This window comes from Stegastes partitus, unplaced genomic scaffold (assembly GCF_000690725.1).
Source record: "Stegastes partitus isolate 25-593 unplaced genomic scaffold, Stegastes_partitus-1.0.2 Scaffold1148, whole genome shotgun sequence".
NCBI lineage: Eukaryota > Metazoa > Chordata > Actinopteri > Pomacentridae > Stegastes > Stegastes partitus.
Window position 1 is genome coordinate 46937 of NW_007578879.1, and position 17910 is coordinate 64846.

At 40.2% G+C, this 17910-nt stretch overlaps 1 protein-coding gene across 2 annotated transcripts; it reads left to right on the forward strand.

Moving 5' to 3' along the window:
- Positions 1-10156: 10156 nt before the first annotated feature.
- cnih4 (cornichon family member 4) lies at positions 10157-15324 on the forward strand. 2 transcript variants are annotated; one of them, XM_008296713.1, is made up of 5 exons: positions 10157-10245; positions 11358-11426; positions 11679-11791; positions 13433-13573; positions 13686-15324. In XM_008296713.1, exons 1-5 carry the CDS (start codon positions 10177-10179, stop codon positions 13711-13713), a joined length of 420 nt encoding a protein of 139 aa, XP_008294935.1. In that variant the 5' UTR covers positions 10157-10176; the 3' UTR covers positions 13714-15324. The 2 variants fall into 2 exon arrangements, with proteins under 2 accessions (XP_008294935.1, XP_008294936.1); XM_008296714.1 differs by having other exon boundaries at positions 13433-13494.
- The last annotated feature ends 2586 nt before the right edge of the window (positions 15325-17910 follow it).

Consider the following 17910-nt stretch of genomic DNA (forward strand, 5'->3'; position numbering starts at 1 on the left):
CTCAGTGAAGCACATAATACTGCACTCTCTGTACTCTTTTTGAGACCTTGTTAGCATTTCAAGCTCGTCCATCTTGTTAGCTAGCGATCTCACGTTACCCATCACAACAGTTGGAAGAAACGGTTTAAGTCTCCACCGTTTTTCTCTCTGCCTTACCCCTGCTCTGCAACCTCTTCTCTTCCTCTTTAACTCCACTGGGATTTGATGTATTATTTCGCTGAAAATTTTGATTTGGGAGAGTTTTAACAGTTGATCACGGTTGTAGGCAATTTTTCCGTTGTCATGGATACTCATCATAACATCTTGTAGAAAAATCTCCTGAGTTGCAAGATTTCAACTCAGCATAAAAAATCATCCAAGAAAAAACTTAATCTGACAGGCAATGTCAATAAAAAGACAACAATATATCCAAAAAAAACCCTCAAAAGCAAAGGGAGCTGTTACAAATTGCTGCCACCTAGCGGCGCATTCCAGAAAAATCATGATCAACTGTATCAAATGCAGCACTGAGATCCAGAAGAACAAGTTTAGAAACCAGTCCACTGTCTGAAGCTTGTCCTGAAGTTCTTGTCCTAGGGATGGCTTTTGTGATAAAACCGCCTTTTCAGGCTATACCATGGAGCTGTTCTTTTAAAATTCATTGCCTTCTTTTTCAGAGGTGTGACGTTGCAGTATGTGTCCATGTGTTGGACTAATGTTAGAGAAGCTGGTTCAGATTTAATAATAATGGAATAATTTCTTAAATTAAGTTACTGCATTATCAGATACACATCTGCTTTGATAAAATTTCTTGGTAAATGCTGTCAAGTGAGGCCAAGGATTGGGATCCCAGAAGCAGTCTCTAACAAAGAACACTGGCCCGGCGTAAGCAATATAAAAAACTCTATGATAAGAAATGCTGTAATCTGGTGATTGAGTGTTTAAATATGAAATGGTTATTTTAACATTGCAAGGAATTAAAGGTGATTTTTGCAGCAAAACACCTCCACAAAATGATGCTGCCACCCCCATACTGCACAGTTGGGATGGTGTTCTTAGGTTTACAATCTTCCCCCTTTTTTCTCCAAATGTAACGATGGTTATTGTGACAAAACAGTTCAATTTTAGTTTCATCAGACCACAGGAAATGTCTCCAAAAATGAAGGTCTTTGTCCCTGTGTGCATTTGCAAACTGTAATCTGTTTTTTTTTTTTTTTTTTACGTTGCTTTTGGAGTAATGGATTCTTAATCTCTGAGTAGCCTCTCAGCCCATGTCAGCGCAGGACTCGTTTCACTGTGGATAATGACACTCTCTTACCAGCTTCAGCAGCATCTTCACAAGGTCTTTTGCTTTTGTTCTGGGGTTGATACTGTTGGAGAAAACCATCTTTCTCCGCGTGTTCGTTTCTAAAGATGAGATGAGATTCAGTTCGGCCTCAATCAATCAATTTAATTACACATTGAATATTGCATTACAGAGCTCTGGGTCTAACTCTCCCTAGCATCAGACAGAGCAAGACTACTCCTTTTGCCTCTGACCCTTCTTTTTACTACTAAGTCACATGATGCATGGTCAGGTCGTAAAACAACTGATTGGGGCCCATCTTCATCACACTGAATAGTTGCATCCTTATATGGACTTCTTTTCCTCCGTCTTTTTCTCCGTCTGTAGCTTGTCCTGTGAAACCATATAAGGAAAAGACCCAAGCAACTTCTTCAAAAGAAGACATTTCATGACTATGTGCATATATGTAACTTCTTTTATATTTTAAACCTTAAGGACTATACTTCACACATGATATAATATATTTATACACAACAATACGCATATTTCGCACCAAAACAGGTTCGTCCCTGGGACACAGAACCTGTCTTCTTCCTGAGCGGTATGATGGCTAGACTTTCCCATGGGGTTTATTGTTTGAACAGATGAAGATGGAACCTTCAGGCATCTGGAAATTGTACCAAAGGATGAATCAGACTTGTGGAGGTCCACAGTTCTCTTCTTGATATCTTGGCTGATTCCTTTAGATGTTCCCATGTTGTCACAAAAGGAAGTGTGTTTGGGTTGTGCATTAAATACATCCACGGGTGTGCTTCCAATTAACTCAAATGTCGTCAATTAACCCATCAAAAGCTTCCAAAGCCATGACATCATCATCTGGGCTTTCCCAAAATAGTTTGAAGGCATAGCAATCTTTGTGTATGTAAACTTCTGACTTTGAAGAAAGCAGTAAAGAAATCTCTAAAAACTTCTCTGTCATTATTGTGGCATTTAGCGAAAGAAATAATTTTGGTAATTCTAGCTGACCTAAAACAGGAAAAGTTTAGTCTGATTTAATGTCTTACATTGAGAAAGAGTTATGTGTCTTTTTATAGAGTGTATGTAAACTTCTGGTTTCAACTGTATATGTGGAGAACCATTTTGAAACTCCAGAACTCAATTCTATTTCAATTAGGCTGTTTGGCAATGTTTTTGTTTTTGTGGTACAACTTACCTGCTCAATCAGTTGTAAAAGTTCAGTGAAAATAACTTTTTTTCATTTTTGTGATCAAGTATTTTATATTAAAAAGTATTCTATATATCTTGTTTTGTGTTATTGAGACATGCAATTACATATGGTTCAGAAAATATCACCAGCTGATAGGGGTGTAAAGATTCACCGATACGAATCGGAAATCGATTTTAACTTTAACGATATGAATACATTAATCCGCGCGCCTCTGAATCGATCTATATCTGTTGTGGAGTGGACGATGTCCGGTTGAAAAGTTGTGAATCGGTTTATTGGAGCTCTGCTACTAAATACGGCTGCTCTAGTCTCGCGAGACTCCCACTGGGACATATTATGAGAACAACGTTCGCTTGACGTGTTTGCGAGCAACAACACAACAGCATGGCCGAGAGTACTGGTACAATTTATAATGCACCCTCCAACCTTAAATCCAAACTGTGGAAGAATTTTGGATTTTTAAAGAAAGATTGCAAGTTGGACAAAAGTTTGGCCATTTGGAAACTGTGTAAAGGTGCAATTAAATACACTGGTAGCACAACCAGTCTCAGCACTCACCTGTTAAGAAGGCACGGAGACACCAGCGCGGGCGACGAGGGATGTGTGGATGCTAGTAGTAGCAAAGCTAGCGTGAGCAAGAACGCACAAGACAAAAGCACTGGTTTAAAAAAGTTCTTCCAACTCAGCCACAACTCTGCGAGGTCCAAGGTAATAACGGCATCTATAACCCGTTTCATTGCCAAGGACTTAAGACCCTACAGTGTCGTTGAAAGTGACGGATTTCGCGACATGATAAACACGCTAGACCCGAGGTATAAAATAGCAAGTAGGCAACATTTCAGTGACAGGTGCGTGCCAGAGTTGTATGCTAAAGTAAAAAGCGAAGTTGAAGAAAAACTGTCCAATGCAGAGCAAGTGGCAATTACGACCGACGCCTGGACTTCATGTGCAACGGACTCCTATGTGACCATCACAGCGCACCACATCACTCCCGGTTGGGAGTTAGAAAGTCATGTCTTACAGACACGAGTATTCAATGACTCGCATACAGGAAAAAATATAGGCACTTTGTTGAAAGGAGCATGTGCTAATTGGGACATTGCTGATAAAGAACCAGCCCTGGTAACTGATAATGCCAGAAATATGATTCTAGCTGGCATGGAAGCAGAGATGACCCCTAACCTTGCCTGCTTTGCTCACACATTAAATCTGGCCTCCCAGAAAGCCTTTGAAGTGGACACTGCTGCAAGGTTGCTGGGAAGAGTAAGGAGGGTGGTTGGATTTTTGCACCGTAACATAAGGGGAGCTGAAATCCTACTGGAAAAACAGCAGCAACTGGCAATGCCACAAGCTCATCCATGATGTGTCCACTCGTTGGAACAGTTCTCTGGACATGTTGGAGCGCTTTTTGGAGCAGTAACCTGCAGTTTTTGCCACACTTCTGTCAAGGGAGCTCAGAAAAGGGGAAGAGATGAACACTCTTTAGGAGAATGATATCTGCAACGCAGAAGATATAGTCAAGGTGACGGCACCTGTTAAAGTTGTGACCCCTATCATTTGTGAAGAACAGCCTACAGTCTCAATGATTGCCCCCCTCAGAGCAAAACGTCTTAAGCACTTTGAGGCATCTGATGAAGACACAGCACTACTCATCACTGAGATGAAGAAGGCGTTTAACAATGACTTTGAGAAGCGGTACACCCACCTCCATGACTTCCTCTACACTGCATCTGCTCTAGACCCTTGCTTCAAAATGTTGCCATTCCTGAGTGACCATGATGCTGGGAAGATCTTCACAAGTATGTCAGTTGAAGCTGCAGCTCTGCATAACAAGGTAACCCAACACCAAACAGACTCATTCACTTCAAACAAAGTAAATGAATGAAGTGTATTCTAACATTCTGCTTTGAAAATATTGCTATCACGAACAGAACATGAATTTTAAATCTCACAACAGGACGAAAGATCTGCAAATCCATTGCTGACAGATCCAGCTCAGAGAAACAGTGTACATGGAGATCAAGACAACAGCATTTGTTGCTCCACGGAGCCAGCTGGTGGCTGGAGTATTCAGCACTGCAGGAGACATTGTTTCTGCACAGCACAATGTACTGTGACATGATCATGTTGATCAATTAATTTTCCTCAAAAAGAATCTCGACAAGCAAAGGCGTGTGTGAGATTACTATACTTACGCGTTATATTTTGCACAAGTGTAGTAAAGTTAAAGAAAGTTAGTGTGCAAGGATGCATTCATATTTTGTCTCTCAAAAGACAAACTTAAAACAGGAATAGATGAGTGAAAAATAAAAAAGGGTATAATATGCTCCTGTTTTTCTGTTTTGTTTTCCATTGTTTGTGGAGATTTTGCACTGTTCATAATTGTAGGGTTTTAGTGTGGTAGAAAATAAGGTATACTTATTTCCACACACTAAAGCAAGTGATTGCATTAATTACAATTATTAAAACCAACCTTTGAATTATTCGTCCAGCAATATAATCTCAGAGTCAGCACAATAATTCCAATAAATTGTTTAACTCTTGGTGATCAGTCAAGAGTGTTTGATAAAGTTAAGGGAATTAACTTAGAGCTTAAGTAACTAAAGATCACATACGTAAAGTGACTGGATGTAAGCTACAGAAAACACAGGAAACAACTGTATACACACACACAACATTTATTACTAACTAAACAAACAAACAAATAACAACAACAAACATAGAATATAAAATACAAACAATGATGAAAATGCTGATTGAGAAATATGAATGTGAAAACCGAATGTGGAACAGAGTGGTGGCTTGGAGACTTAAAAGTCTTTTCACCCGAAGCAGCAGATAATCTGTTAAATTTGGAATATTGGCTGAGAGGCCAATTGTAATCATAAAACACCCGTTTAGAGACAGAAGCTTGATACTTGCAGTTTCCAGGGTGCAGCAGCGTCTGGGAGACGAGGCCTTCAGCTTGAGTTGGATCAGGGTGTGGCAGTTGAAGTTGCTACATTGGACCAAAGTGGGCATCTCTCCTGCCTCATGGAGAGAGCCTAGAGAATGCCGTAGAATGCTAATGCTTTTCGGGTGAAGAGGCTTTTTAATAGTGAAACGACTGACCAATCACAGCGAGCTCCGCTCCCAGAGGGGCTGTTAGATATGACACCCAAGTATCACAGGGAGGTCATGAGGTGGTCAGAGTTTTACTCTGAAAGCAACAATGTTCCTTCAGAACTATATGTACTTTCAATTATACAAAGTTAAGCTTGTTGGAAATGAATGTGTCACATGTAGAGCTTCATGGGGTGTCTAAACATGACTGAGCTATCTTGTACGGTTACAGAGATAACACAATGCTTAGGATATGGTAATATAACAAGCTGATAAATGAAAGAAGGACTTATCCAACTGTAATTAAGCTTTGGAGTATTTATCAGGACATGGTATATCATAACATTTAACGATTAAACTTAACACAAGATAATAAGGCACATCTTCTGGTGCTGTGTCTTATTGTTTGTCCATGACTTCAGTTGTTAAGTTCAGTTGTTGCATGCCACAGGAAATGAGGGGTCAGCAGAGCAATACGTTAAGCCCAGGGCACTTCATTGCGCCTGGCCATCTGTTAAGGTCTGCATGGTTGAATGTTTTTCTTTGTCTTCCCCCCAAAGAAATTCTTCCTTAGATCCTCTGATAAGTGTGATAAGGAAATTCCAAAAGGGGCTCTGCTTCCTCACTCCTCTGAGTTTGCAAAGCTGATTTACATGGCCCTGTGACCTGCAGGACAGTTCTGTCTTTTTTATGGCATGTGACTTGGGTGCTGGAAAGTTCAAATGAAGTTTTTCGAATCCTTTTGGGCATCTGTGTCTGTCCATATCCTACATAGTGCTAAAGACCTAGATGCACAGTACACACCAGAATGGCACAAAGTATTTGAAATTCTACACTCGTGCTTCCTAAAGCTGATGTTTAGTTTACAGTGTGGCACTTTATTGTATCTTGCACTTACGTTACTGTGTTACTGTCACTGGTACACTTGATGAACAGCTTACTTATTGTTCTCTATATTATTGCTACCTGAGCAAACAACAGTACAACAGCAGTTACTTGTCCAAAAATATCCTGTTTTCATCCTCTTTTATAGTTTTTTTCCTCTGTTTTGTGCAATTTGTAAACATTGAGATGTTTTCAGTGTTGAAAAGTTTTTGCAAAGTCTGTGTTGTCTGTATGTATTTGATAAACAGTGACATTGTTCTGATCTGATACATTTCTCTTAAATTTTTTTCTACACACAAATAGATTCAAGCATCGAATCGCATCGTATCGTAATGTATTAAAATGTGAATGAGTGAATCGTATCGTAACCCATGTATCGAGATTCTTATCGGATCGCCTCTTAAGATAGAGATTCACACCCCTATTAGCTGACTTTAATGGTTTTTGTTAATGTGTGCTCAAAGATGATTGCTTCATGCTTCATGATGGCTCTACTTTTTTCATATTTCAGTTCAGAGACTATTTGTCCACTATTGTTTATTTGTCCAATATTGCACGTTCTGAATCAATGGCATGATAAGAAATAACAGTGAAAATGTCAGGCTTTTATCTTTAACAGTTCATAAGATAGTATGGTTCAAACATAGCCTCATACTTCAATGTGCAAAAAAGAATTGCCAAAAGTGGATCAGTGGACAGTTTTAATGATGTTGGTGTCATTCGTTCTGACACAGTAGTGTAGTGGCCAGCACTGTCACTTCACAGCTTGAAGGTCCTGGGACTAAATCTCAGCCTGTGGTCTTTCAGCGTGAAGTTTGCCTGTGTGGGTTCTGGCTTCCTTCTCCATGTTTCTAAATTGTCTGTAGGAGCTTGGTTGTCGGACTCTCCATAATGGCCTGTGACCTGTCCAGGGTGTACCCTACCTTCGCCCTTAGTCTGCTGGGATAGGCCCCAGTCCCCTTTGACCCTACAGAGGAAGATAAAGCGCTGTATAGAAAATGGTTGGATGGATGGATTCATTAACTCACTTTCTAGAAATATTGCCTGTTTGTTTGTGGTTTGTGTAGCAAGTGTTAAAAAACAAGTACATGCATTTGCAACCTCAAGGCTAGACTACTGTAATTCCTTATTATCATGATGTCCCTGTAGCTATCTTAAAAATCTCCAGCTGATCCATAATGCTGCAGCCAGAGCTCTGGCAGGAACCAGTAACAGAGCACGTATTTCTCACACATATTGGCTTCGCTTCACTGGCTCCCTGTAAAATCCAGGATATAATTTAAAAGGTTGCTCTGTATGTCCTGGATATATAGAGAATTTGACAATAAAAATCTTCTTTTCTATTGTATTGTATTATATTCTAAAATAATGCTTTTCATATACAAAACTCTTAATGACTAAGCTCCATCGTAACTTAGACCTTAATGCAGCATATTATCCTGACAGAGCACGTTGCTCTCAGACTGCAGTTTTACTTGTCGTACCTAGAGTTTCCAGAAGTAGAATGGGAGGCAGAGATTCATGCTGCTCTAAGTTTATGGTTTTATAAGTCTAGACTACTGAGGGACTTCCCATTATGCACAAAGCATATCTCCCCTACTCTCTGTTTTTCTCTCGTCCATACAGTTGTACACCACCATTGCATATTACTGAATTTGTATCTTCTCTCTCCTGTAGTTTGTGTTTTGTCCTCTCTGCAGGTATCTACACACTACATGTCTCTGATCTCCATCCATTGGCCTCATCGATTTCAGAAGCATTTACTGTTCTCTTATGTTGGTCTGTTATCCATCTGCTATCCTGCTATCCCCACCCTCACCTCAACAGGTTGAGGCAAATGGCTTTGCTCACTGAGCCTGGTTCTGTCTGAGGTTTTTTTTTTTTTATTTTTTAAAGCAAATCCAAAGCCCTGCCCATTTCCCCATTTGTGACAGCAGGGTGAATCATTGTTCTAGATAAGAAAATTTCTCATGTTGTTTTTGTGTTTCCGTGATCTACTCTTTTTTTTCTGATCAGACCAAACACTCCTACCTGTTCTGCTTTTCTGCCAGCTGCAGTACCTGAGTGTCCCCTGCCACTCTGTTCACATGTTTCCACTCTGCTCATCAGCCACTGTAATATTATATATACCCCATCTCACTCCTACTCATTTGGCAGGTTGTTTGTACATGCAGTGCCACAGCTTTCTAGAGCTTTCTACAGCTTTTCCTGTTAGTTTCTTTCTTGTTTTTAACCTTGCTTGTAAAGCCTTTCAATAAATGAAGGTCATTGTCACTTTTACAACCTGCTTTTTGTGTCGTGCTTTTGGATCCACACAACTCTGAAAAAATTAAGTAATTGCTTTTAAAAACTACAAACTTCTGATTCTAACCACATTATCAGTCAAAAGTTTCAACCCTAACCATTTCAGGAGTAATCTATACTAATCTATACTGTACAAATAAAATTGAATTGAATTGAATTGAATTGAATTGAATTAAATTAAATTGAATTAAATTGAACTGAATTGGGGGCTGCACGGTGGCTCGGTGGCTCAGCCTCACAGCTAGAAGATCCCAAGTTTGTGTCCCAGTTGGGACACCTGGGATTTTTCTGTGTGGAGTTTGTATGTTCTCCCTGTGCAGCGTGGGGTCTCTCTGGGTTCTCCAGCTTCCTCCCGCAGTCCTAAAACATGCTGAGGTTAATTGGTGATTCTTAATTGTCCGTAGGTGTGAATGTGAGTGTGCTGGTTGTCTGTCTCTATGTGTAGCTCTGTGATGGACTGGCGACCTGTCCAGGGTGTCCCCTGCCTTCGCCCTAAGTCAGCTGGGAAAGGCTCCAGCACCCACGTGACCCTAGTGAGGATAAACTGGTGTATAGATAATGGATGGATGGATGAACTGAATTGAACTGAAAACTTCATACAAAAAAACTTACTAGGTTAAATCCTAAAGGTCAGCTGTAAATGTTACTGTATATTATCGGCTTGATCATATATTATCTCAGTGCTATAGTTAGAGGTGGGTAGTTTCTTGAGAGTGCGTGTGGTTTATACATCACCCATGTCAAAAAGACAGTTCACCACAGACTTTTGACTGAGAGAGAACTGAAGCACGTCTGTGCCTTTCAGCAGTGCATCATATTACTATATTACTATGATTTTTTTTTGTTTGTTTTTAAAAAAAAATCTTTTTCCTGTCTCGTATATGTGTACCTCTGTTGAATGCTGCTATCAACAATGTGAATTTCTCCACTGTGAGATAAATAAAGGCATATCTTATCGTATCTTATCTTAAACCAGTCAGCGATGATTTTTTTAGTGCCCTTATATGAACAAATTGCTGAAAGTTGAGTTTGACTTGGAAGTTGAGGTCAAGGAACAGCAGTTTCCAAGGCCATTAGACTAAATACTACAAGTTGGTGGTGCTGTTTAAATGTTGAAACTGCATTATAGCTTTGTAAACTTTTGAGTTCATCAAAAGTCATAGAACAGTTTTCAAGATTACATTTTTTTAAATCTTTAAATATTTTCTTTTTCTGCTTTGTTTTTTTAATAAGTTGTGTAATTTATTATGTACAGTTGCGTGGTTATGCCAAGTCTTCAACGACACTCCAGTCCGCTAGGCAGCAGCACTGCACTAAAACCATCCCCGTCTCGGGAGGCGCAGGCTGCGCAAGTGACCGGAGATGAAAATAAATCACTGGCGGAAGAAGAAAAATGGAAGCGGCAGTGTTCATTCTATCGCTTGTGGACTGTTGTGCGCTCATTTTCCTATCTGTTTACTTTGTATCCTTTTGTTTGTGTGTTTCTGGTGGATTTTAAAGGTTAGTAGCCAAAGCGGTAAGCTGGCCGAAAGCTCTCATGAAGTCTTCCCTACCTTAGCATATTTCCGTCAACTTGCTAACCTGTTAGCCGCCTTCATACAAGCCCCAGGGTCACACTGACGTAAACGAAGTTACAATGAACCCGTTTGTTACAGCAGAATAACTACGACAAGGTATGCTCACGGGGATATATAATCAAAACTGAACTTTACATAAAGCATTTTAAGTCAGCACAACCAGAGAGATGAAAACGAATATCTCTCTCTACCTGAGTTAATGTTACTGATTTAAACACTTTTTTACAGCCAAATGTTGACTTTTGTGTGGTGACACGCAAGTCTGTTTCCCGTTAAAGCATTACACAATGACCTTGTAAAGATAACGAGTGTTATTCTGTTCTACCCAGTGCATCTAACTGGTAACCACTAGCTTATATACGTTGTATTCTTGGCATAATGAAGAAAATATTGTGTAGCCTATGTAGACTTAGTGCGGTAAACCCTGAGTAGATTTGTTTTTTCTGAAAAGCAAATTGCAAATTTGACTTGGTCTCTTCAAAATTGATAATACAGCGGCTTCATAAAGTTTTCAGACCCTTTCACATTTGCTCACCTTATTGTCTAAAATGTGTTTTTCAATTGGTAAACCAGACAAGTTTGCCTCTCGATCTACACTTGAAAACCCACAACAAAAAAATATGGTTCATAAATTTTTCTTAGACTGGCAACCTGTCCAGGGTGTCCCCTGCCTTCGTCCTGAGTCAGCTGGGATAGACTCCAGCCCCCCTGTAACCCTAGTGAGGATTAAGCGGTATATAGACGATGGATGGATATATATTTGCTAATTTATTGAAAATCAAAACCTGGTGTGTGCCTACAAACTTTGAAACTAGTTTGAGTTTGACACAAGAATTCTAGACCCATCTCAAGGATAATAAAACTGGATGCATCTGACCGCAAATATGAGTCCTTCAGCTCAGAGACTTAATACATTTGTAAATGACAGATTTCAGTTTCAGGCAGGGAATAACAAAAAGGTTTTCACTTGTCCATGACACCTTCACTTAAATCTCAGATTATCACCTTGTCTGATCTTGAATGTGACTACATCAATGCTAGAGCATGCTGCTCCAAGCTAAACAAGGTAAGTATCCTTTGTCTGGATTATTATTGATTGACGTACATTGACTTAATTTATTTTTACTTCTTTTTTTTCCAGCTAGAGATACTGTGTTGCCAGATTGAATTTTCATTTTAAGTTGACCGTTTGTTTGTAGTGTTTAATTGTATCATCTGTTTTTAGTGAAGCTAAAGAGAGAAGTTTAATTAGTATTCTGATGTATGATTTCAAATTTTGGTGTTTGGTTTATGTATGTTTGACATTTTGTGTGTCCAGTGGGTAATTCCAGAGATGATTGGCCAGTGTCTCTCCACTATGCTGATGTTGATCTCCATGCACTGGTTTATCTTCCTCCTTAACCTGCCTGTGGCTGCCTGGGACATTTATAGGTATGCTTATACAGCTGCTCTTTTAAATAGATGGGTATCATTTAGGGCTGGTCCGAATAGCAATTTCAAATATTCGGGCCGATATTCGGGCCCATTTAATGGCAATATCAAAATTTGCTATCCGATACTACCACAACGACCGAATATTCGGATATTCTGGTACAGCCCTAGTATCATTTAGGGGTTGATTTTCAGCATTTTTCTTATTATTAGTATTAGTGTTTTTTTTTAAGCCAATTTCCAATAATTTATGTTATTTTTAAAATTCCCTACTTTGGCTGTGATGCAGCTGCCTCTCTCTGGCTTTTGTCCGCAGTCTATGGCTTCAAACAACGCTTTGCGCACAGCTCAGTCTGATTGGTTACATGTCATGAGCAATTTCTTTATCAAAAATAAAGACTACTGTGCCACAGATGGGCACAGAGGAGGGCTTTCGCAGACCACCTGCTCTGGTAAGCAGTTGGATGTATTTTTTGAGGGTAAGGTACGAGATGTTGCAGAAGTTGCAATTTATATATTTATATTTACACACACACACACACGCACTTGTGGCTTTCTGTAGCAGTCCTTAAACAGCACAGTTGAACATGCGTCCTCTTTCTGGCAGAAAGGCACTGAAGGCAAGCTTCTACGACTACCAATGTAGCTCAACTGTTCTTTACAGTGGTTTGTTACAATAATCACATTACTCCTGATGCTGCCCCAATCCACCAATCAGTCTTACACTCCATTTTGCCCTTACTCATTAGCAAAAGTCAGTGATACTTAATGTATTTGGCAAAATGTTTGTTCCTGGTGGCTAAATTTTATGTTTGCTTTCAGTCAGACTTAAAAACACAATAAAAAAAACATTTTGGAAAGCAATTTGGTCTGATATACAGTGCACAACTCCTCATTTCTCCAAATGTCGATAAAGGTGGTAGAGAGTGCAAAGTTAGTATGATCTATTCTGACACATTACACACATTAATGAGGAATATGCCAGGCAGAAATACACCATATTCATCCTTGAATCTTCTCCTGCAAAAAGCAGAAAAGCAATTCTTTGGGCCCCAAACAGGACAGTTTCCACTTTTGTGACTGCACAACAACCCTGATATCACATAGTTCTGCAGCAATGCCTGCAATTCACAAAGCACACGTAGACTTTGTGAGCAAACTCCCATGACCCCTCTAGTAACCTTACAAGGATGGTGGTCTACTGTTTCACAACCACTTCTTTTGAATTCTTCAGCATTTTAGGCTACCTTGCTGCTGAAAAGTTTCTTAATTCATCCTCTGCCAGGGATGTGGGTCTTTAAACTCTGCCCCTCCACAGAGACTAGTTGTTGTTTTGTTTTTGAGTGCTTTCGGCCATCTGACAATATCCCCAGTGAGGATCTACAAATCTCCCTCCTGCCTTAAAAAGCCTGAGCCAAAGCTTGCTTTTCCTTCACTTCATGAGTCATCTGACAGTTTGACAGAACTTTATTGAAGCCAACCAGAAGTCCCTTCACCGGTGCAACATAAAATTACATAGACTGTGAAGATTTAGTTACGTCACACACCACTGGTCTTCTGTAGTTAGGAGCATTGTCATACTGACCATGGTGTAGTGAGGCTTGTGACTTTACCCTCTTCTTGTCCCTATCATCCCTACAGGTACGTGAAGGTCCCAATGGGAAATATGGGTGTGTTTGACCCAACTGAGATCCACAACCGAGGTCAGCTTAAATCCCACATGAAGGAAGCCATGATTAAACTGGGTTACCACCTGCTCTGCTTTTTCATTTATTTGTACAGGTGACAGCAGCAGCGTCTACAGACACAATTTAATGACATGTCCAGGGCTTTCACATTTTAGCTTACTGTCTGTATACTAACACGTATGTTTCCCACCCTTTGTTTTTTCCAGCATGATCTTGGCTCTTATCAATGATTGAAGTCCCCAGCAAGCTCTTTGACTCCAGCTGCCAAATTTGAAACTCCAGGGTTTGTTGTTGTTTTCTCACACCCTGCCATTGTACTGTATGCATAAAATCTTTCAGAACAGCAGAAAAATAGGTTTACTTCTACCCTGTGGCTACACTACACACATAATGTATGCATACATGTAATATACATGTAATGGTTGCCTCAACAGCATGCTTCCATTATAATCAATAAAAGTTGCAAAACTACACACGTCAGAAGTCTGGTCTATTTTTACACTGCAAATGTAAAAATAGACCAGACTGCTATTCATTTTTCTACTCGCTACCGGTATACAGAAAACAGCTGCTTTGTGTCAGTATCATTTTCCATTTTGCTGTGATCACCCTGTGGGTGTTTATTTGCCAATATCAGCTAACGGTTGCTTAGTAACTTTATCCCTTATAAAGTCCACTGTAGTCTGTGTCAATTTATTTGTCTTGCACAACGTGACATTTCACAGCAATGTGCTGAGTCTAGCAACTGCGGACAAAACAATCCCAAAATGAAAACTCACCATCTTGTTTTTCCACAACCCAAGACCATAAATACACTATAGGTGTAGCTACTAAAAAGATACATTCCAGAACACTTCCATACTGTGGTCCCCATATGTTACAAATTCAGTGTAGCCACAGTGTCAGACTGATATTTGTGTTGTTGTCAACATTTCAGAAGTTTCCAGAGAATTCTAGAGGGTTTACTTTTGAGAGTGGTCACATGGTTGATATGTAACTACTCAACACTTACAAACCACTTCATTTATTGTGAAAAGGGAACTTGTGCAAAAAAAAAAAAAAAGCCTTAGATTTTAACAGTAAATAAATATAACATCTACAGCATTCTTACCTGACAGGATTGGACCATGCTGTGGTTCTCTGTAAGATTTCACATGTTGCATCTTCAGAAATAGCTGTCTGTAAACCACTGGCATAACATGGTTATTTCAATTACATGGTTATTTCAATTACTTTCTGATGGCTTGAAGCAGTCTGATCTTTGATTGCTCATCAATCAGACGTTCTCATGCACAGAATGTCATTGACACCCTTGCTTGCAGATGTCCCTTATCAGTGGAAGTTCTGCAAACTCAGCATGCTGAAATGGAGAGGTCAGAGCTCTCTGATGGCCTGTCCTTCAAATATTTTCCGCTTCAAGTAATTTTTGTAATGCCATATGCAATCCCTTGTCATATGCCTTGAAATACTGTCATTTAGATTACATACAATGAATCCACTGAATTAGATTCACAGTGGTTTGAAAATGGTTGAGTACTTTGTAGAAGCAGAGAAGAGGATTCTGAGATGGTGTGTGAAAGCGAGTTAGCAAGGTTTAAGGTGGGAGTGGTGTGCAACACTTTTCTCTGAATTTTTCAGATATTTTTCTTCCTCTTTGTTACCAGCTTGTGCACATGTAAAATCACTTGCTGTTCTTTTTCTTTTGGTTTTGTGTTTTTTTTAATTTTGTTTCTCAAACGATCCAGGTTCTGAACTCCATTTTTTAACAGAAAGGGTTTTGAAGTTGCATCATATATTTGGTCACAGAGTATCAAAGAATTTTCAAAATAAATGTTTATTCTAAGATTTTTGATGGTATTGAAATGTAGTGAAAACTGTGATTGTGACATCACATGTGAAGACCGTCAAGGCTTCTAGCAACACACTTCACTAATCATCGACCACAGCTCAGCCTACAGACACACTGACACATACACAGTCATTTATGCCTCAGTGTGAGAATGTATTTGTGTATATTCACCACAAACAGCACCAAATGTAGTAATGTGATTGGCCAGTTTTAGTGATGTGGTGCTGCCCCACTCCATGGGCAAAGTGAATGACAATCACACTTAGACTACACACGTGAGTAATCTTTCACTGTGTTGTGACACATCACAGAGGTGGATGCTGTTTTAAATTGTGAGTCTCTGTGTATATGGCTGTAGGTTACTGTGTTAGATTACAGTATGAGTGACAGTTTAGATTTGACCTCAGTCATGCACTGATGTAGCGTTTACTGAATGACTTATTATTGTAAGTTTAAGCCAGACATTCCCTGTTTGTAAGTTTACTGAGTTAGCTGGTGTTACAGCTTTAAACCTGGAAAAAGGATGTGTGCACTCCTCTTTAGATGGTGTATAGACAGAAGAGTCATGACTGTACATTACAGCTGGTCATATAATTAGAATATCATGAAAAAGTGTATTTATTTCAGTAATTCCATTCAAAAAGTGATTAGAATATTCATTCATTACACAGACTGATATATTTCAAATGTTTATTTCTCTTAATTTTGATGATTATACCTGAATACTAATGAAAATTCCAAATTCAGTATCTATGAAAATTAGAATATTACTTAAGACAGATACAAAAAAGAATTTCTAGAAATGTTGGCCAACTGAAAAGTATGAACATGAAAATCAAAGCCGCAAGCGGCGATGGACGGGTCCTCGCCCTACGCTTGTCGGCCTTCGCGCATGGCGGGATCCGGCATGTCGAGTTTGGGGCAGATCGGAGCAAGTGTGGCTTAGTTACGAGCCACTTCCTGTTTAGTGGCGAGCTGCGGTGGCGTGCGTGTTGGCCAGGGTGGAAACACGCTCTGGCTGAGACTCGGAGCACGTGTGTAAAATTTCAGGCCGCTGGGGCACAGACACAGCACGTCTCGTATTCTGGTGTTTTATGGCGTTGTGGCCAAATTCAGGGGGGCGCCATTTCCACGCCGTCACACTTGTGCGGACCGTTTTACTAACGTGTAATCACCACCTCCTGTAGTTTGTGCTGGCCAAATTTCAGGTGTGTACGACCTTCACTGTAGGAGGAGATAGATTGTGAAAATGGCCAAAAGTCAGCCAAATGCACCAAAATTGTCACTGGGGTTTTTCAGCATAACGGACTTCCTGTTGGGTTTAGGGCTTGGAGTTGTCAACTTTTTTGTGCGTCCTGACCTGCTACACATGCCCACTGAATCTTGTAGCTGTAGGTGAAACGACCATCGGATAACAGCCAGTTGAATGCAAAAAACACTGCGAAAATGGACAAAATGGCCATTGATCGAAATTGGACGGGCCGCCATTTCCAAACCGGGCCTCATCTGCGAAGTGTTTGAAGAACTTTTAGTCACCACGTCCTGCAGTTTGTGGCTGCCAAATGTCAGGTGTGTACGACGAACCCCCTAGGAGGAGTTCGATTTAGAAAATGGCCAAAAATGGTCATTTTTGAGCAAAAATGGCCTGGCATGGTCGCGGTTTTCCTGTTGGATTTACAGAAACATGCTAATGGACTTTTTGGTGCGTCACAAGTTGCTACATATGTGTGGCGAAGGTCATAGTTGTAGGTGAAACGTAGCCACAATGGGAGTCTGTTGAAATATTGTAGGGGGCGCAGTTGAGCCGTGTTGCATTTTAGAGGTTGGAGCGGAGAGATATTTTTATTTGTGCCGACCAGCTCTATGTGCATTCCAAATTGCGTAGCTGCAGGTCAAACGTGCTTTTGATAGGACTTCATTGAAATTTTCAAGGTGGCGCTGTGGAGCCATTTTGGCAGTGACGTGTCCAAGTCCCTTAAAATATCAAATTTTTCGCCAGTCCTGATGTGCGTGGCGATTTTGGTGAGTTTTCAAGCATGTTTAGGCCCTCAAAATCGCGTTTCAAAAGTCGGTAAAATAATAAATAATAATAATAATCACAACGGTTACAATAGGGTCCTTGCACTGGTGTGCTCGGACCCTAATTATGAGCATGTACAACACTCAATACTTAGTTGGAGCTCCTTTTGCCTGAATTACTGCAGCAATGCAGCGTGGCATGGAGTCGATCAGTCTGTGGCACTGCTCAGGTGCTGTGAGAGCCCAGGTTGCTCTGATAGTGGTCTTAAGCTCTTCTGCATTGTTGGATCTGGTCTTATCACATCTTCCTCTTCGCAATACCTCATAGATTTTCTATGGGGTTAAGGTCAGGTGAGTCTGCTGGCCAATTAAAAACAGGGATACTGTGGTCCTAAACCATGTACTGGTAGCTTTGGCACTGTGTGCAGGGTCCAAGTCCTGTTGGAAAATGAAATCTGCGTCTCCATAAAGTTGGTCAGCAGCAGGAAGCATAAACCTAAGAAAACACAATGGACCAACACCAGCAGATGACATGGCACCCCAAACGATCACTGACTGTGGAA

Excerpts from the sequence above, each read along its gene's own strand:
- cnih4 (XM_008296713.1), top strand. The coding sequence starts at position 10,177 with ATGGAAGCGGCAGTGTTCATTCTATCGCTTGTGGACTGTTGTGCGCTC. Across the intron at positions 11,427-11,678 it reads GCTGCTCCAAGCTAAACAAG|TGGGTAATTCCAGAGATGAT; the intron begins GTAAGTATCCTT and ends TTGTGTGTCCAG. Across the intron at positions 11,792-13,432 it reads GCTGCCTGGGACATTTATAG|GTACGTGAAGGTCCCAATGG; the intron begins GTATGCTTATAC and ends TCATCCCTACAG.